General features: G+C 39.4%; 1 protein-coding gene across 1 annotated transcript; it reads right to left on the reverse strand.

Annotated features, from left to right (window-relative positions):
• Positions 1–3,811: 3,811 nt before the first annotated feature.
• Positions 3,812–20,783, reverse strand: sv2ba (synaptic vesicle glycoprotein 2Ba). The gene is made up of 12 exons (XM_074666550.1): positions 20,058–20,783; positions 14,525–14,705; positions 12,194–12,345; positions 11,615–11,748; positions 11,002–11,091; positions 8,178–8,291; positions 7,965–8,053; positions 7,623–7,787; positions 7,391–7,524; positions 7,058–7,258; positions 6,818–6,977; positions 3,812–4,277 (listed from the first exon to the last, which is right to left on the reverse strand). Exons 1-12 carry the CDS (start codon positions 20,533–20,535, stop codon positions 4,094–4,096), a joined length of 2,082 nt encoding a protein of 693 aa, XP_074522651.1. The 5' UTR covers positions 20,536–20,783; the 3' UTR covers positions 3,812–4,093.
• Positions 20,784–21,559: the final 776 nt, after the last annotated feature.

The following is a 21,559-nucleotide window of genomic DNA, read 5'->3' on the forward strand; positions in this document are numbered from 1 at the left end:
CTAAAACAGTTTCAGAAACTCTTCAAGTGAGAGATAGGGTCTGAGTCTGCTTTGACTAAAAATACTTAAAGAAATATTTATATAAGACCAAAAGAAAGGGAGAGAGCTTCATGGTTACTGGTCTGAACTGTAGCGTCATCCCATGGGTGATGGGTGCAGTGTGGAGGAGCTTCCTATTGGACTACACTGCCTTAGCTCATATATTCACAGTTACAGTTTTATGATCATAGATTTTCTGAGCACTTAAAAAGTTTCAGGCAAATATGTAATTCAGATTTAGCATTGTTGTGCTTCAAAAGAAGCATTTTTTCGAGAAGGATTGAGAGAAAAGACACTTCATCATCCACCCATCTCCTTTTTAATAATATCACCCATTAGAGTTGTTTCACCACAACAAAAATCAACATCAGGTTAGTCACCATGAGGACATTTCTCAATTATACTCAACTCTGAGATCTCAGCAAGTGTCATATTTTGAGTAAAAAATAAATAAGTAAAAATGATGAATAATTAATTAAATAAATAAATAAACAAAAAACTAAGTAAATAATTAAATAAATAATAAATAAATAAATAAGATTATAATAATATATTTTTTTATTTATAGAGCGTTATTCAAAAACTCAGAGACGCTAACTCAGACTTGGCATGAGCCTCATTCACAAGTCCAGCAAAAATGTCTTGTTTCAAGATATCAATAGACAAAAATGAAGCCTGAATGCTCACAAAGGATAAGAAAAATCTCTCAGTGGGGAAAGAAAAATTTATTTGCCAGGTTTCTGTTTCTTCCTTTGTTATATTACTCTCCTTTTAAGAAACTTGACAAGCAAACTATTCCTATCCCATTGTTACACTTCCTTTACTCCTAAGAAACACCTTTGTCTTTTAATATCTTGAAATGAGACACTTCTCTGGGCTTGCCAGGTGAATGTTGCTCATATTAAGTCTAATGGGATTCTTATAACTAAAAACAAGAAGTAAACACTTGCCTAGATCTTATTTTTTTTTCGGTGTTTCAAAAAACTAAATGTGAGCATCATTCCCTCCAAAAGAGCTGAGTGTCACGAAGAAGTGCTTTATGGGTAATGGGTTTTAGTTGCTATTGTAAATCACAAAGAGAAACTGTGACATGAAGCAGACAGGATACAGTCTGGTAAGTAAAAAATAAATTAATAATAATAAAATAAAACAAAATAAAATAAAATAAAACTTATGTCTGCGTGGACTGTGTACCAGCCTAGAATAAAGTAAAACAAAGCACTAAATAAACTAAGAAAGTAATCTTTTCAGGCTATGTGTGTGTGTGTGTGTGTATGTGTGTGTGTGTGTGTGTGTGTGTGTGTGTGTGTGTGTGTGTGTGTGTGTGTGTGTGTGTGTGTGTGTGTGTGTGTGTGTGTGTGTGTGTGTGTGTGTGAGTGAGTCACAGAGTGAGGTGGTAAGTGAGGGGGATAAATTCTGCACCCTAGGTGTGAAACATAGCTGGGACTGGAGGGTCAGCCAGAGGTGGACAGTAAATTTCCTCTAATTCCAAAAAAAGTGACATTCAAAGAAAATAACGTCCAAGACGATGGTTAAAGTGAGTTAAGACTTGTGTTTAAAACAGAAGATAATAAGCATAAACCAGCTGATAATTTGAAGGGAAATGGTATAAAAAGGATTCCTGACCTCCAGATCAGTAATAGCCATGTGTTATCACATTTAATATCATACTCTCTCCATTCAGACCAGATCATATCAGAGCCGTGGCCCAGTGTCAGTGCTGTATATAACGTGTCTTCGCTGCTCTCCTGCACTCTGCTTTGACATCCTGATAAGGCGGGTGGACAGATGAGCAGAGTCTTTCACACCTCAGCCAAAGTAAACACATCCTCCTACTACCAGCTCCTGCTCACACTTGTGCGCTGCCATGTTTTTACAAGCCCTCCTCACTGTGCCCCGCTGACACACAGCTGCTCTTGACATGGGAACAGTTATATTCAGCTCCCACTCACTGCTCAATTATATAACCTGTTTCTAGAAAGCAGTCGCGGCTTGTTTTAGCGCCTGTGCTTCAGAACAAGGATAACGAACAACCAAACAACCAGTCAGAGAGAGTCCTCCAACCTTACACCTGAATCTGAGTCCCTCTACGTCCTCACCTTAGCACTTTGTGGTTTTCATCAAGAATGAAGAAGCATCAATCTGACGTGTGAATGTGACAGCGAGCAGCTTTTAGCTTAGCCACAGACAGCTAGCTTCAAGGACATAGTGCAGGTTAAAGACAACACTTCAGCAGTTGGTAGTAAAATAACCTTAAAGTAATATTTTTAATATTTTTAAAGACATCTAAAAAATGATACACCACAGGGTTTCCTGGAGATATGTTAGTTTGTTTATTTTTTATCTCCACATTAAAACCTGTCTTTTAAACTTGACGTCACAGAGGAGAGTCCCACTGCTTCTGCCTCTGTTTAACATTACTAAACACAGATCAGACTGTCACTCCTGTCAGTGAAGTGGAAGAAAATCTCAATTCCTATCCATATGATAGTCCTCAGGACTACAATTATGAGCCTGTCAGGAAAGATGGAGACCTAGAACAGGGCAGGATGGGGAGCAGTGGAGTTGTGGTTTGAGGAGAACCAGAGGAGAACAGAGCAGGTGTCCCTGTGAGTGAGCGCTGTTAGCTAGTGACATGTAGCCTAATGCTGTGTTCACATCAACATATTTAAAGTTTGAAATCAGATAAACTGACTTCAAAAATATGTAGTTTGTGTAAGTGCTGATCATAAAGCAACATGCTTTGAACTGTCATGATAAAGCTCAAGACAGAGGTCTATCAGAGGTCTATCCACCATATTCTTATTAACAAGGGAAACAGGATCATTAGTCCTCAGCTTTATTCAAGTCATGATGGAGCTTTTATTTTACAACTAATATACACAGGTCTACAGTATGTACAACAACAAGTAAAGTTATGGTGATCAGACTAATGTGTGTCAGTACATTCACATACATCAGGGTAACAATCACACATCCACACGTGCATACACGCTCAAACACACACGCACGCACACAGTTCAGTCATACCATAAAAGTAACATGCTCCTCAGAAATCTTGACACATGTTGTCAGAAATGCAGCGGGTTCTGTAAAACGGTTCTTCATCAGAACGTCAAAAAGTGAGCATTTTATCAAAACAACTAATCTCACAGTTAAATGTCATCCTCTCTTTTAGAAAAAAAAAGAAACAAAACACACACCTTAATAAACAGAACAGTTCCTTACACGTTGTCATGGCAAGATGTGACTTTGATCCTATGTTACCACCAGCTACAGAACACAGCGCTACAGTTAAGAACAGACATGACGTCTCAGTCAAAGACAGAAAGACAAACAGGGGGAGGATCTGATCCGCTGCTCAGGTCTGATCAGACATGAGCAGCATCAGCAGGAGTGGGTGAGATAACGTGATCTAAGTGGACTATAAACATAAACCACAGGACAGTGCAGAATAAATACAGACTGGCTGAAGGAAAGAGGTGTTTCTCTGAGTAACGACTCAGGCAGTAAAACTGCTGCTAGGCCTTGGCAATGAAAACAACAAGATTCAATAAAACCCAAGGTATCACTTGAAGTCCTCTTTCTTTCCTTTATTTTCCAACAGGGAATGAACTCATAGCACAACATGGTCACATGAACTACAACACCTTCAAATACAGACACATTTCATCTCATAAATATCTCTCTTTTTCACAAACCTCAAACATAACATAAGTTTCTGCGCTGTGTGTGTATGTGTGTGTATGTGTGTGAAACAGAAGGATGGGCGATAAATGATGAAAAGGAAATGACAAACACGGGTTTCATATGATGTGACAGAGATGCTGGGCAGCCTGAGGAGCTTAAAGAGGGAATAGAAAGCAACCACAGGTTCACAGAGGCAACCAGACAGGTTTTCATATTTTTCATCATATAACCATGGCAGACTCATACACACAGCTCGGCCTTCCTCTAGCCCCTTTCCTTTTCAGTTTTAGCTCTTACTTCCCCCAACAGGTTTCCTCGTAGCTGTGCTATGTTTGGGGCCTAGAGGCTGCAGGAGTTTGGCTTTTCAAGAGAGGATTTTCTCCCGGGTTTCAGGCAGCTTAAGAGCCACCAGACCCCCACAGACGAGGGCGGCGAAGGCCAGGAAGATGGGGATGATCTTAGTGACGCCGATGAAGGCTGCGAAGATGAAGCTGGCGATGATGGCAGCAAACTTACAGATCCCATTTAGGATACCGAACGCCGTCCCTCTGCAGAATCAGAAAAACAGAGACGGATTAGATATATACCTCTTTACGGCTGACTGGAGAGTGGAATATATTCTGATAACACAGGACGCTCTCTCTCACGAAGATTGAATTTCAGTCAGAATAAGAGTCATAAAAACACTGATAAAAGAGTTAAGAAAGTTTGCCTTCAAAAAAAAATCACTTGAGGAGACTTACTGTGACTTTGTTGGGCTAAAATAGATCTCTGATACCCTCAACAGAGGGACGCAGTTGTCCTGCATTTTCTTGCTTCACACAACATGGACACCCTAAGTGACTACAGCTCATCAGCAGGCATGACGTGCATGTTAATTTATGATATAATATAATATACTTTTATTCAATATAATACAATATAATAGAAAAAATAGTTATATTGTATGAGGATTAGTTCAGCCTAATCACAGTCAGCTTTTAAAAGAGTGGAGATTTATCAACCAGCTAATAAATTCTGCAATTTAACCTTTAACTTTTGGATATAGGGTATGGTTATAGTGAGCAGGCTGGACAGCAGATTGCAGTAGAACCCAAAGAGAGCAGAGAAGTTTCACCTTTTTCTCTGCAGCAACATATTCACGTCAAATGCTATCCTCAGTTTTCTACAACCTAAATTTCAGAAGCACTGGGGTTTTAACTACTTTGATGTATATATATATATTAGAGATAGACCGGATTTTTGCGGGGGTGATACCGATACTGATTATTTGTAGTCTGGGCCGATAACCGTTATTTGAAGCCGATATTAATTTGCAGTTAAAGTGAAAATATTGGCACAAATAATTTGAAAAATACAAACCCCAACACTGAACTGCAATCAAATGCCTTCAAAGCATATGTTTGTTTAACAGCTCCCACTCTTAGCAGCATGTTTTATAGAGTTAAATGGAAACTTAAAAAAATAAATAGCTAAAGATTTATACAGTAAAAAAACTTCTCAAAAATGTCAATGTAACTGCAATAAAACTAGTCAGAATTGAGTTTGTGCTGCCTTTTACAGGCATGTTATGCAGCTGAATTAATATAATAATCTGTTTGGTTTTACATGACTGATTTTAAATGACCATCCAGGGCTTCCATAGTGTAGACAGGGAGAAATTCTGTGCAGAGAAGCATCAGAGCCAAAACAACACAGTTTTTAATGGGTTTCATATCGGCCATCGGATTAAAAAAAGGTTTGATGACAATATGCCTCAAAATGCCAAACATTGGCCCAGATAATCAGCCCGGCCGATAATCAGTCTATCCTTTATATAAATTTACACACACACACACACACACACACACACACACACATTTATATATATATATATTTATGCGTTGAGATAGATATGTTTGTTGTTGTGTTGCATTACTTCTTTCATCAACACAGCAATCATTTAGCAGCCAAAGGGTCTCTGCTAATGAAAAATGATGCACCCAAATTTAAAAGGGTCTTTCTGAATCATTTTGGTGTCATAATTACTTGTGAAATTAGTTCAGATGTGTCAGTATTGGTATTTATGTCACTTGCTTAGAGAAATAACTCATGTATTATTCAAACAAACAGAGTTTAGTCAAAGTTTGACCCAATCGAATTTGTAGCTGAGTTTCTCTTGTTCAACCTGATGTGGAATATAACTTTATTCTTGATAAGTGCTGTTTCACGCCTTTTGTTGTGGAGCAACCTCAAAGTTCCCTTGTTGGATGATGTTGGGGTTTAAGAGGTAAAGTGAAACGTTTTTTAGCTTATATAATATATATAAATATATATGATAATTTGATCTGTTGTCTTTGCACTATTTCCAATAAAATTTTCTGATGGTTTGCAAACTTTTAAAACAAGTTCAAAACATTTGCCAAACTGCAAAGTGACCCAACTGTAGACCAATGAGGGGTTTTGGATATTTTGGATTCACTTTTTGTGTCTCTAAACGTCTCTGCCTGTTATCACCTCCTGTTCCTTTAATTTTTCTTCCAGCAGTAAACAAACACACTTCAAGTTACCCTCACCTCTTCAGGTAGAGCAATTTGTTTCTGCATGTTAAAATAATCTGCACATAGTGATTAGGTTCAGGGCCCAGTCGCAATAAAAACAAACAGTGTTGTACTTCCAAAATGAAATATGAAGGTTTTGATCAAAACAGCGTGAGCTGACTGACTAATCCACAGTGTGCTGTGGGCTGTGAGATATTAAAGTCTTTGAGTATTGACAATCAGAGTTAACAATTTAACAAAGATGTGTAATGAGAAAAAAAGAAATAACATTGATTGGTGAGTTAGCATGAGCCAAATAGCTGAATCTAAGAGTATGAAGGTGGAAAGCCCACCTGAAAATCACTCTTAGTCAGAAAAAACATAAAGGTAAAACATTTGATTTATCCTTGATCAGAAAGTAAAACCTGTTTATTGTCACATGCCAGTTAATGAAGAAGTGGGGGCTTGTCATCCGAAGGAAAATGTCCTCTGTGTGTACGCTGAGCTAAAAAAAAACACTTAGCAGGGAAGGTGCAAAGATAAAATGTAGGGCTGGTGGTGTACCGTACCTCTTGGCAGAGGGATAGAGTTCAACAGAGATGACCTGTAGTCCGTTCCAGGCCGCTACGCTGGCACCATAGAAGAGACACTGCCAACATATTACAGCTCCTTGACTGAAACTCAGCAGTAACAAGAAAGTGCAGGCTGAGGACGCCAGCATAGAGCCACCTGGGACGATACATGATACACACATTAGACACAAACTTCACACAATGCTTCATTTCTTTAAAACATCTATTCCATCTCACCTATAATCCTGATCCTTCCTATCTTGTCCATAAACAGCGCAGAGATGATGTTTCCAGGCAGCACAGCTAAACTGCCCAGGAAGCTGACCATGTAGATGACGATGTCGTTCTCCTCCTGGAAGTTCAGATGGCAGCCTTTCTTTGGGTGGAGGAAGGTGGTGTTCTCCATTCGACAGTTTTTGAACTTCTCCTGCCAGAGGTCTGCAGCAAACAGAGGGATTTGAAGGGAAACATTACAACAGCCTGACTTCATACTGACTGACATTTACTCATGTCTGGACCTCGAGAAGCTGATAAAGAATTCATAAGAATAATTCATGAATTTTTAGTTACCTGTGTTGTAGAAGACTGTGTTTTTGATGGTGCAATTCTCAAAGAAGGTGTTTGTGGACTTGATATCCTCAAAGTAGCAGTTTTCAAACAGAGAGTCCTCAAACTTCACAGACTTTATCTCAATATTTGCAAACCTAAAAGAGGATGTAGAAGTTGGAAGTGAGTCTTAAGAGAGTTGTTGAAGAATGGTTGAAGTACACTGACATATTGAGGGGTGTTGAGGGAAACCTACTTGTCATGGACGTACTCTCCCTCACGGTGGATTTGGTTAACCAGGGAGAAGTTGAAATGGAAACGTTCGACTCGCTCTCGATGAAACACTCGGACTTTGGACTCATACTCTTCGTACTGCATGTATTTGATCATATCAGGAAACCACACTCCCAGCCCATGGTAGCTGAAATATATATAAACATTCAAACCTGCACGCTCCAGACATCATCTGACTTAATACTCCCTATCAAAGGTGTGAGAGGGAGGAATGTTGTACTAATGATCTCTAACATCATCAGTGTCATTGCTCTCCGCAGATTAGCTTTGCCTCTGAGGAGTTTCACGTATCTGTGTTACCAACCTGAACGCCATGCAGAACCAGATGATGACCAGGAAGAGGCCCTGCAGTCTGAGCTCCGGAGCTGACAGAGACATGATGTTAGCCATCACCTGAAAAAGACACAGACAGAGAGAGACATGTTGGGTCTTTGTGAAAAAGTTTGGCAGAAAAACTGATCACTTAATCAAACAAAGACATTGTTGTTGCATTCTTGAGTTGGAGCTCTAAACAGACCTGTTGCAGCATAGTCATGTGTCTGACCGTCCAGCGCTGGAAAGCAGTTCCAGTGTCACTCTGGATCTCAATGAACTCGTCCTCCTGGGTTTGTGGAGTCTTGATGTTTGTCACCTTTATGAGATGAAAGGAGTAAAGAAAGATAATGTTTTCATTTTTATTTATTAATTATTATTATTATTAGTATTATTATTATTATTATTATTATAAATGCATCATTTTTTTTCTGCAACAAATCTAAACTAAAAAAAAAACATTTTTTGAATTGATAAAAACCTGGAAAAAGGTCATCTGAATATGCAATGATGTTGAATGAAGATATTGAGCCTTTAATGGCATTTTTTCCTGTTTTTTTTTTTTTTTTTTTTCTAATTTCTGTATACAAAAGGGGGCGGGATGGATGACAGACTGTGCAGACAGAGCGGGTGCAAGCTCTGGGTCACGCGCGCCGCACATGCAGCAGCAGGCGCGCGCAGCCGTCAGTGCAGAGCAGACGAGGCTTGGAGGCGGTGAGGAGGAAGAAAAGACTGTTCGGAGTTACGCCGGTCAGTTCATACAGTGTGAAAGTTTGTGTTCGTCTCCAGGAATGTAAGTTACATTAAGCATTTAGTTTATTAACATAAGTCAACAAATCTGTAGACATATTTTGTGTAGTGTCGTGTCTGCGGTTTTTCAGCCACGTGCTCATATTGGGTTTTTAATCGATTAGTCACGTGTAGACTGAGCTCGGGTGAATACGATACATTTGTAAGACTCAGAGGGCTCTGCTTATAATTCAATAGGTTAACTGTACAGACAGGTGTTAACTGTGTTTTTACTGACACACCTGGAGCGAAGCTATAACTGAACTTTGAATCAGACGCAGTCTACAGTCACCCTTCCCAACAATACAAGTGATATAATCACTTAAAAGTCTATTACAGAGCTGGTTACTCTATATTATGTGTAACAGTATAGCATGTGCACAAACAGGATCGTGGCCTTCCTTTGATTTTACATTTGCTAGTGTGACCTGTTAACTCCCACTTGATTCAAAAATTGCGACTGAAATACATTTCACTGCAGACTCAGTCAGTGTAGTAAACTGTGGCACAATATATTCAAGTAAGCTAGATTTCACATCTATTATAACAACAGTATCTTGTATGTTTGCCATGTCATTTTTCACAGGAGGCATTTGAACGTGTCACAGTCAGAGAGGCTCTGGTGAGATCAATAACACTAATGATAGCCTACTGATGCTCCTATGGGCCGTGACAAGTGAGCCAGCACGCATAACAACAGGAGCCTGGACCTGAAACACCTTACTGCTCTCAGGGCTCTGTTAGCACTATTAATCAAACCTTTGCTTCTTCAGCGTGACTCTGTCAAAATCTCTAAAGGGGATATAAAAAAAAACTGTATCGTGCACATGCTGACTTTCATGCTTTGCAGCTGATGTGAGGGTTGAGTGGGGGAAAAAACAGTCTCTGAATCACACAGAAACCTTTGGGGTTATTTGAATCAAGCCAAACAACAAACCATAAAAAAGTAGCCCTTCAAGTCCACTTGATGTTCACTGCAAAATATTTGGCACTAGGCAAGATTTAATTTCATAGGTTTATCAATGTCTGATTGAATACCTTACTGTAAAAGCTCTTTATTTGTTTTATATAGTTGTCAAGTTGTCAAGTCTTAGAATTGAGCGTGAGCAGGTGTTTTTGTCTTGATTAGTCAAGGGACCTTAAAATTCAGTCAAAAACTGTTGAAATCAGCTAAATTTGCTGTCTCATCAAAATAAAACTTTTTTTCAAGATTTAGCAAAACTCAGAGCAACATAAAATACACTGGTTCAAAGCAGAATTTAGCCAAATTAATGGCTGAGACTTTTATAAAAAAACAAGTAGAATCAAAGTGGAAAAAACACCTAACAAACCAAACTACAACTCCTGAAACAGTTTAACATTCTGAGACCCATTTATATGGACAATAAATTACATAAGTTATGCATTTCTCCCCTGCACTTCTCATTTTATATGTCACTGTCTCTTATGTCTCTTGAAAGGGATGAAACTGCAAATGTAATTTCCCCTTGGTAATTAATAAATATTTTTAAATTCTGATATTTTTGGCACAAACACGCTTTCTTTCAAAATGAAAACAAATTTTTAATCACACTTCCCTCATAAGTAAACCAAAATTAACCTCCAAGCTCCTCTGCTATAGTGCATTAAGTTACAAAAATATTTTTTTGTCTGTATTAAAATTATTTCACTTATCATTTTGTTTCAGGAAGTTTGTTTTCGAGTATTTTCATAAAACAATTAGCCTTTCCTTGTTTTAACACTGGGGAGCACTTCTTACCGCCCGATTAACTCAAGATTTCATGTCAAGTAAATTAATTTGCTGCATGTTCTTAGAAATTCTCTCACTAAATTTAGTGTATTTTGTCTTGCATCATGGTGATTTTTTTTTTTTTTTTTGCAATAGTCTTATCCCATTTACAATCTGGTACAAACACAAAGAATAAACAATTTTTAAAATTAATTGTATTAATGACCCATTATTTGGTGCAAAAGTAGTTTAATTTATGATTTAAGTAAGTAGTAGAGTAATGAGTAACAGCAGAGGAAACCCCTTCAGAGTGAGGCTCACTGTCGTAATCCATCATTACGACATCATCCCTTACGCAACACCAAGTCAGAATCTGATCGCTGACGTCACTGAGACTCATGCTTTATACAGTCTGTGCTATGGTTACATTTTCTTTTGTTTTTGAGGAGCTGCATGGGACCTTTAAAAATAAACCAAGGAAACAGCAGTGTTTCTGGATATAAAGCCTTACGGTGAACACTCTCTCCGGCTCGCCTTTGGCCTTCCAGTTGGTGTCGTGAACTTGTCTCAGCACCATCCAGGCCTCGTCGTGTCGTGCGTTCTGAAAACAAACACACAAACATTTCTATTTTCGCCTGCTCTGTGAAACCCCGCAGGGTTAGTGGCACATATATTTCCCACATTTACTGGATCCAGACTCAGCTGAGTAACACTGTTCCCATGTGGTTGTCTGCCTCTTATCAGACGGGGTAATGTGTGATAATTTGTGGGGTGTGTGAGAGGAAGGAGATGGAGCAGCCCTGCTGTAGCACATAAATACAATACCACATGTGGTTAAAGGTCTGACAATGTCCTGGATGAGGAACAGGCTGCGTGTTGTTCTGGTGGGGCCCTAACAACCTTTCGCTACCTTTGCACAGCCGTGGGATGTTGCAGCGTTGGCTGATGACTCAACAGTTTCTAGACAATCACAGCTGGATGTTTAATACTGTACACATCAAAATAATATTGTTTTTTCCTTAGTGTATGCTGTACTGACAAGTGTGGTTTTTTGTTTTGTCGATGAAGTAAAAGTGTTTTTTTCCTGATCTTGCACGATTCAGCCAGGCACCATTAAATCTGACCTCCAGCAGGAACCGAGGGCTCTCCGGCATGAAGACGATTCCGATAAGTGCGGCCAGAGCAGGAAAGAGACACACGAACATAAACAATCTCCAGCTGTGCATCTGGAACTCTGTCCCAATGGCAAAGCCCCAACCTGAGAAACACATGATATAAAAAAGCTAGTGAATATATAAAGAAAGTTCAGGTTAATGTGCGCATTATAGAGTCAGAATGAACAAACACATGATGTCAAGTAAAAATCAAACATGAAGGTCTTAAAACAATGTTTATTTCCTGATTGTTGTGAAATTTGAACTTGTTTTTATGTCACTTGATAACTGAAACATAAAGACACAAGCAAACAAAAATGAATCAAAGTGAAGTACATGCAAATTATTTCAAAATAACTACACAAACTGCTGTATTTAAATTTCAGTTCTTCTTCCTGAATTTATCTGTGCACATAAATTCTCACTAAAAGCTCCATCATCACACCTTTCTTCAACCCCAGACTCTGATAAAGTGAGCTTGTGTGTGTGTGTGTGTGTGTGTGTGTGTGTGTGTGTGTGTGTGTGTGTGTGTGTGTGAGTGTGTGTTACCATAGTGAGGTATGATTCCCCAGGCAGTGAAGGAGGCGTACAGGCCTCCCAGCATCCAGAACATGCAGAGCCAGCTCAGATGTTCTCCACGTTTATCCATCTGCAGGAACTCAGTGAAGTAGGTGTAAACTATTGGAATGGAGCCACCGATTCTGAAAGAGGAAACACAGGATGAAGAATTCATCCACAGCTCTGGAAGACCATCTCTGTTGTCTGTCGCCTATAAAGATCTACAGGCATGAGCTTGGCTAAAGGGATCATGGTACTGTTGCCTACAGAGAAGGATTTATAAAATTATCTGGAAAAAAATCACAACACGATCTGGTTTATTTAAGCTCTTTATATACCTGGTGTCATTTGACTTTCACAGATTCTGCCTCAGCTTGAGCTGATATGGTTTTTAGAAGCATATTGTTTTGTTTTTTTCCTTGGGGAGGGCAGCAAACTGACTCCTCAGAGCAAGGGTTGCCAATTTTATAAAATGGTCCTCCAAAATAAAGGTGTCAAAGACTTATGACCCACATTACCCCCTCAGTATGTTTAAATATCGCCTCATGCATCAATGAGCTGGTTTGACGGTAACTATTTCCTGTGCTGCTAATTAAACATTAACTCACCCTAACCTCAAAAGTCATTTGACAAAAAAGCAGTAAACTAATGTTTTTAATCAAAAGGTTATGTAGTGATTTTTACAATAATCTGAAAAAAAAAATCAGATAAAATCCTAATCAAATGTCTTACTAATCCCCCTGGCAATCCCGACATCCTGGTATCAAGGTTTTTAACAAAATTCTGCGTCACTTTTTTCTTAACTTATTTTTTAAACGTGCTAATAAAGTTAATCTGTCAGATCTGATAGTTTACTTATAGTATTTCATAAAGCTATGAGCTCATTCAGGTGTGAAATAAATACCAAAATGAATTTTGGGGATTCAATCCATCCATCTGTGGATCAATCCATCCATCCATTTATAGCCTAAAATATACTATAATTATTGCAATATAAAATGTACTTTTTTGTTTTAGCACCAATTTAAACGGCTGTAGATTTAATATTGAATGTGAAAATTTGACAAATTCATACAGCAGAGAAACCTCAGCACTTTAGGTCTACAACCACAGCATTAATCCTATACTACCGGATGTATCATATTTGATACACCAATATCAAAAACCTCTATCTCATCAACATGATTAATAATTTCCTCGAAGATCTGTTGAAATAAATAAAAGAACTTCACCCCTCATTCCACTACAGGCAGCTGAAGCTGCATTTTGGACCTTTTCACAATAGCTACTCTCATGAAATCATCCACACACTTTTTTTTTTTTCAGGATTAAATTTGATCATTTTCAAAAAGTTGTGGTAAGAATAACATCTAGTCAGCTCAGACTTTAAAATAAAAATTTTCTGTATTGAAAGAGTGCACATTTACTAAAAAAGTTACCAGAACCATAAAATTGATCTAATAAGACACAAAGTAATATCATAAACAAAATTCTAAAGGAAGTTTTTGTCCTTTTGAAATTTATTTATTTAGTTAGTCAGTTTTATTTGTTTTTAAAAGGGGATCTCACTTCCAAAGAAAAACAAAAAAAAGAACTTTCTGTCTATTTCTTGATGGGTCAGGCTCTACATGGTTAAGCCAATCACTGGCATTTAAACTCCGTCTCTTCCCTGTTACCACAGTGAGAAAGCACGGCTGTGCCCCCCTTTGTGTTTCTTGAAGCCAGCAAAATGCGCTCCATTGTTCTATAGAAGTGAGTCTTAATGACTTAACACAGAGCTCATTATCACTGTGAATCAGCAACAGCTGAATGTTTTATTTTGGTGACCTTGTACTCCATCTTAGAGGAAAAAAAGAAAAAAAGAAAACAGCTTAAACATCAATATTACAGGTTTGGGTACGTTCAAGCTGTAATCTTTATCAAAAGAAATGTGCCTTAAGAAGCTGCAGAATGAATCTGTGCACAGCTCCAAGGTGCTAATGACAGCAGTGAGTCAGTGATAAAATTCAAATTAAAATCAAGGAAAACGCATTGTCTACTTGTTTTAATTAGTCTGAGCTTCAGCTGATGAATGACTGAACTCAGGCTCTTAAAATACGACCACATTATACCTCTCAGTGGTCTGTTATCTGTTTGAATAGAAGTGCTTCCTACTTCCTGTATCCTCTATGTTCATCTTCTCCTTTGTGGAAAATATATTTACATACAAATACAGAAACATTATTTTCCTTTATAGATTTCTAAATGGTTATTTATAGTAAACTGTCATCATTTCTTCAGGTGAGGCTTACATATGGGGTCCTGAGTTTAAATGTGACTCACCCAAAGCCGGAGCAGAACCTGAGGAAGAGGAAGAAGCCGTAGCCCTGAGCGAAGCACGACAGGAAGGAGAAGACCAGGTCGATGGTCAGGACGTAGATCAGACACTTCCTCCTCCCCATCTTATCACACAGACCCCCCCACACCAACGCCCCCACCATCATGGCAACATACACCAGCAGACCTGCAAACACACACAAACAAACAACAACTTCATTATGAAGCATTTATACGTAAAAAAAAAAAGCTTGATTTAACAGTCAAGGTTTCTGATTGTGCAGACATAAACTCAAAAACATGACTGGAGTGAAGAACTATGTCAGATCTCCACTAGGGGGCACCCTTTACCTTCATATGACCAGAGGGTGAGAGAAATCATCCCATTTTCTACTGATATTCAGCGTGACGCTCACTTCTTGATCAATATTTCAGAGTATTCGTAATAGCACAGCAGGAAAAAACACCTCCTCTGATAATGGTATTTGCTGAAATGCAAAGGTCAGAGTGATTTGAAGCATCTGAGAGTGCTTCACTTCCACAGAATTCATCTTCAGTGTTCCTCCATCTACCACCGGCTTTGTTCACACATGATAAGTGATGCTGAATTTGTCTTTGCAGCCATCAGAACTGTTGTTTTTGACATTTCGTTATCAATTCAGGAATTCATTTTGGCACATCCATTGTGAATCACAGCTGTCTGAGTTTATCCCAGCATGCTCTGAGCAGGAAGAACACTTTGATTTTAATCTTCCGCAACAACAGTGACTCAACCGGGGACTGAGTAGGTAATAATGAATGTTCCTCCTTATATTATTTTCTCTCATATACTTTTTCCTGCTGTCACTGTCAAGACCCTACAACCTCTTCACGGTATGGTTTAAGCCCTCAGACCCATACCTCCTGCCTGGTCTGTGTTTTTACTACACACAGCCCTAATTACAGTCCGACTAAGCAGCTTAATGGCACGTGGAGCCATAGTGTGCACCTTCCCTGTGGATTACTAGACTCTCCAAATGCTCTGACGCTCCACACGCCAAGCTGCACATGCCCGACTCATTCAGGAAGAGACTGCTCAGGGCAGCAGGAGACAAAGAGTCAAGGCTAACATGTCACTTATATCTTAGCCAAGATGCTGCTTAAGGCCGTGTGTATGCCTTGGATATGTACATGGACAGGTTGACAGCACGGCCTTGTGATTAGGGAGTCTGACTCTGAGACTCTGAGGCGAAGGCCCGGGATCAGCCCCTGCAGCAGCATGCTTCTATCTGCCTCCATCAGTGTCCTTGAGACACAGAATCCTTCATGGGGAAAGAATAACTTTTCTTTCTCTTACAGCTGTTAAAGAGAAAACGCTCTCAGCACAATTAGCACATCTAGACAGAGACTCTACACCCTCTAAAAAAAACCCCTGCAAACCCTGGAGAGCTTAGATCCTCCTGACTCAAAGGCAATTATTCAGGTAAAACATAGTGTTACACTGGAATAACAGAAAAAATGATTTAAGGGAAAGTAAAAATAGATCTTAGAGAAATATCATGAGCACAGCCAATAAAGGAAAAGGTGTTTTAAACGCTCGGATTGACTGGCTACACCAGCAGACTTGTAATGGTGTCATTTTACAAACCTCTTAACTAAAACTTTGAGACTTGGGGCTCAGGTTAAGCATAGCGGTTTAAGTGTGTGTCCCATAAGCTACAGTCCTTCCATTGACATCTGTCAAACAAGGGCAAGACCTCTTTTACACCTGCATTGACAGGAAAGGCTTCTGCTAACTCAGGAGTGGCCAACATGTGGCTCTTTGCCTTTTGGTATGCGGCTCTTCAAACCATTCTTAAAAATATATATGTAGATATTGTTATGAGTAGTGGTGTGCCAAACAATCTAAAATATTGATGTATTGATGCCAACGTTGGGACCAGTATTGATCAATAATTGGGTGATGAGAGTAATACTTAAGTTTCAGTTTCTCTTCTCTACATGTGCCCCTTTTGATTGCTCGATTGCTCATATCTATCTATCTATCTATCTATCTATCTATCTATCTATCTATCTATCTATCTATCTATCTATCTATCTATCTATCTATCTATCTATCTATCGATAGATAGATAGATAGATAGATAGATAGATAGATGGATGAAACTTTGTCTCTTCTGCAGTAAAAACAGAAATTTGTCTTTGACACGGCTCCAAATACAAATTTAAACATTTTGTTATTTATTATTTTGTTTGTACGTGAGGGGAAGTGTGTTTGTAAGACTACATGTGTGATGTGGCTCTTTGTAGTACCACTGTAATCTTTGTGGCTCTTGGTCTCTGACTGGTTGGCCACCCCTGTGCTAACCCTTTTTTTGACAGGCTGCTGCTTTTTTCATTGATCTTATTTCCCCAGCTTAGTTACATTTTAAGTTTCAACGATTCAACGATTTTTTTTTTTTTGGTAACTGGTTTGAAATTAGCCTGAAGAGAAACTCTTACACTCTTTTGTGTGGAGTGACTACAGATTTGTTTTCAGAAGCTGCACAACCGTCTCTGCGTTTCGAGACAAAGAACCAGAAGATTTTAAGGTGCCACATTTATCAGAAAGCGTAAAACTAAGCAGGTTTGGATGTTTTGCCTAATTGATGTGATTTCTCAGAGTGTTAGGAGCAGAAGTAGAACAGTTTACAACTTTATAAAATGCTATAAAGCAACACAAATCTCGCTGCTTATTCCTACCTAGCAGAATAAAAGCATCTTAACACTGCCTTATGATTTATGCATGACCTTTTAAATCGCAATCCCAGTTTTATTCCTGAAATACATTTGCTGCATTGCAAGTTTTACTGGAGATGCTGTTTAAATCCCTGCATCCACATTTACCCTGGTTGATCAGGCCTTCTGTTTTTTAATTCTACGTATCAAACAAAGGTACGTGCTGTCTCTGTTTTGGTGAATACACTGGACGAAGCATGAGTGTGAATCACACAGGATCATTCTGCAGATCTACTTCATATTCTTATCCAATGATCAGCACTCCCCTCCCGCTCAGCACAGATGCTGGGATTTCATTTTTGCCAGGCCTTCCTCCTGCTACCACAGCCTGTCAGAGGCCCGAAGCGTATCTGACAGCTCTGCACCAGGCGCTGCAGGTCGCCAGGCTCTCTGACTGCTGCAACATGCTCCATATTAGCCCGAGAACACACACTGAATACAATCACCACTGGGTTCCTCATCAATCTCATGCTACACCTCATCCCAGGAGCCTGTTGTTAAGATGAAATGAGCGATGAGCTATCTGCTGCATTGCCCAGCTACGCACCAGGCCAGGGAAATAAGGTAAGGGACTTCAGTTTGCAGTCAAGCTGCTGGAACAGAAAGTGGGGAACAGATGCTTTTAAGGTACATTTGCCAATAAGCTGTGTCTAACCTGCATACAAATTTCAGCAGTTTTTGGCACGTTTACTGTTGTGATGGAATATCTGGGAAGAGCTGAAGCCTGTAGGTTACTCAAATAAAGGAAACCCCATCTCTGAGACATAGAGTGCTCAAATAAAAAGCATATTTAAAGCACACACTTTCCCTGTCTGGTTTCTCGCATTATTAAACAATTAAACATCTAATCTGGCATCCCTCAAGTCAACTTCCAGACACTTGCAGCCCTGTAGCACACAAAGGCTTGCCAACCGATGACTCAGCGTGGCTCAGTGGACCCATTCTGTAATAGGACACACAATATTGGTTTCAATCATAATTTGCATTTGCCTACAAAGACCCAAGCTCCCAAATGTGTCCCAGCGGCTGGAAGATGTTTCTGTCTGACGCGCTGGTCTGCAACCATGTGCAATCGAGAGCCAAACATATGCAGGATTTTACCTCAGCCAAGCACGACAGCAGATCATTTCACTGATGACTTCCTCCTCTCTGGGAAAAGATAGGAACTCCTCGACAGATGACTGTAATTAGCTTGGCTTGTAGGTTTCCAGAAGGCTGTATATCTGTTCTGGAAAGATGTGTTGGCTAAATCTGGTTTCAGCCGTGCTAGCTGCTAGCTTGAGGGATTGCAGTAGCAGTCTGCATCCTGTCTGCTCACAGCTTTGGTCCAAACTGAAATACATTAGGAGCCTTTAGACAGACGGTTGTGAATCTTAACTCAAGGTACAGGAGTGTCTGTTTGCTGATACTCTTACATTTCCTAAAGCACTGGCACAAGGCTAAAGGATGTGAATCACTGTGATACGTCGAAGTAATGGTAAGTTGATTGGTCATGATTTTTGGTCCAGATATTCAAGATCCCTTTGGATCAATGTCAGCAGACTTTTAGATAATAACGTGAGTGCCATGAATTGATAAAAACTTGATTTATCCAAAAATTGTGTTTATAGTTAAACCCTCTTGAACGTACAGTTTCATATCATCTGCAAATATGTTGACTTTTTTTTTACTGAGAGCATGTTAGCATTTCCACAAGCCCACTGGAACAGTTTATATTGTTATATTATTTTATTTATTTATGTTTTTACACATTTACTTATCCCACCCTCTAGTATCTTTTAAAAAAATATTTAATCTATTTATTTATTTTTAAATAATTAATTAGTATTTTAGTTTTAGTACTTGTGTTTCCTTATTTTAATTCAATGCGTTTTTCTCAGTCCTCTAATTCTAACTCTGTTTTCTGTCAGAATTTCCTTTTTTTTGTCTTTGTGTGTGTGTGTGTGTGTGTGTGTGTGTGTGTGTGTGTGTGTGTATGTGTGTGTGTGTGTGTGTGTGTGTGTGTGTGTGTGTGTGTGTGTGTGTGTACATTGAATGTGGTTTGGGGGAGGGGGGATTGCAAGGCTCTTATGTTTTCCCTCGTTTTCTTTTTTTTTTTCAATTTTGCACTTTTCTGTTTTTTTTTATTTTTTTATTTTATTTTTTTATCCCAGTTATTTTTCATTTTATTCATTTATTTATTTATTGTATTATTATTATTATAATACTGTGTATTACAAAGTCCTGTATGAAAAGTGCTATACAAATAAAGTTTGATTGATTGATTAATAATAATGTAAGCTCAAATGATAACTGTGGCTCTGCCTTCTAAACATTAGCTGTTAAAAAAAAAAAAAAAAAAAAAAACAGAAAATCTCATATTAGCATTAGCTATTAGCTCAACAACCACAGGATGGATCCTCATAAATTAAGAAAAAGAAGTCCATGTTCCCCAGAGGAGGGGTCGGTGTGACTCTGTTAATCCTGACACCTTCGCTACAGCAGCATCACCAGCTCAAAATTTAATTTGCCACAGATTTTCTGCTTATCTTTGAGGGTGTCAGGATGCTACCAGTTAATCAGAAGCTTGTAAACACTTTTTTTTTCAATGTGTGAGTAGTTTTGTATTAGCATTTAGCAAAACCTCTGGATAGCCACAGAGAGCTGCTAGCATGGCCTTGTCCTTGAGCCTTTGAAACAAAAATGGTTGAAACTAAGTTTCTTTCTCTGCGTGTTCGACATGGGGTTGGTCATTTTTCATATCTACAGTTTAAACTCTATCCTCGACTTTGCTGTCACTTACCCAGCAGCCCTTTGTCTGAGTTGGATATGCACATGTCCTTCTCAGCACTGGGCATGACAAAGCCCACCACGTAGCCATCCACGCCATCAGCCATCAGCGCTAGACCTAACACGAAGAACAACATCCACTGGAAGCGTCCATGGCCACAGTCCTCCATAATGGTCTCATACTGCTCTGGGAGGTTTTCTTCCTCCTCTTCCTGCTCTTTGGCCATACGAGCTTTCCTCCTCGCCTCCATCCGGGCCGCCCTCCTTGCTTCCTTGATCTCATCAGGGTGAGGGATGCCCTGGTACTCCCCCTCATACATCTGCTCGTCATCATCTGCGCCCTCTGTGGCATCACTAGCAGCATCCTCCTCCTGTGGGGGGTAGTCTGTCTGGTAAGGGTAGCCGTCCTGACCCCCTCCATCCTGGGTGTAGGTGTACTCTCCACCCTCCGTCATCTGCTGGTTCACGTTGTTTTGATAGGGGTCATCCATGGTTGCTGCTGGGTGCGAGCAGAGCAGGACTGACTTTGCCTTGTAGCCGTCGTACTCAAGGGAAGCTCAAGTTGTCAGCTATAATGACATAATCCTCTCGAGTGGCCGTGAGTTGCTGTCAGTGTTGCCTCAGTCTCCTGGGCTCCAGGTGTCACACAGAAACTGCAGGTATGCTGGGACTTGATCTTCAAGGAGTCAAGGTCTCAAATTTAAGGCCTCAAAAAGTGGATCGGAGCTTGGTTAACTTTCTTGTTCTGCACAGTTCTGCATGCTGTTCCTAAAACACAGAACAAACAACAAACAGTTAGTGGGATAGCAGCACATGAAGCATGTGTGGAGCAGAGAGATGATGTGAGAAAGTTTCCTCTGGGACAGATAATGACCTGCTGAGTGTTGCTACAGCTATTGCTTCAGAGGGGCCTCACAACAGCTAGGGATGACACAATATGATCTCTGCTCTTAAAATGAGGATGAAGTCACTGAAAATCAAGACAAAGATATTCCTGATTAAAATACATCTCACCACAGAAAAGTAAAAACCATCTTCCTAATTTCAACCCTCATGTTCCTGTTCTTTGTTTCCTCTGGCCTTTTTGCTACTTAGGTTAAATTATTGTTTCTGTCACTATAATCACTTTAACATAATGTATCACTGCTTATAAAAGACATAAAACATTTGCAGGATATCATCCCAGACCAAAATTTAAAAGTATAATGAGGCAGGAAAGAGCACTTCAGGACTTCCTGTCTCCCTTGCAGGTTGCGTGTCCTTCCACACAGCCAGATAATCTCCTCGTCTGCCTGCTCAAACGCTCTGACGCCATTTTGATCCATCACACAGGACGGCTCCAACAATGACACATTCAGATTCATCTTGATTTTTACAGCGGCCAGGGGCACCAACAGAAAGACAATAACACAAATTACATTGAATTTTAGGATTTTTGCCTGCTGTCACATTCATTAATAACATCATTTAAAAAGTGCACAGTGACGGCTGGCAAACATTCTTACAAAATTAAGC

The sequence above is a fragment of the Halichoeres trimaculatus genome, unplaced genomic scaffold (assembly GCF_033239565.1).
Source record: "Halichoeres trimaculatus isolate MK-OKI-2021-1 unplaced genomic scaffold, fHalTri1.1 fHalTri1_scaffold_3, whole genome shotgun sequence".
In the NCBI taxonomy this organism is placed as follows: Eukaryota; Metazoa; Chordata; class Actinopteri; order Labriformes; family Labridae; genus Halichoeres; species Halichoeres trimaculatus.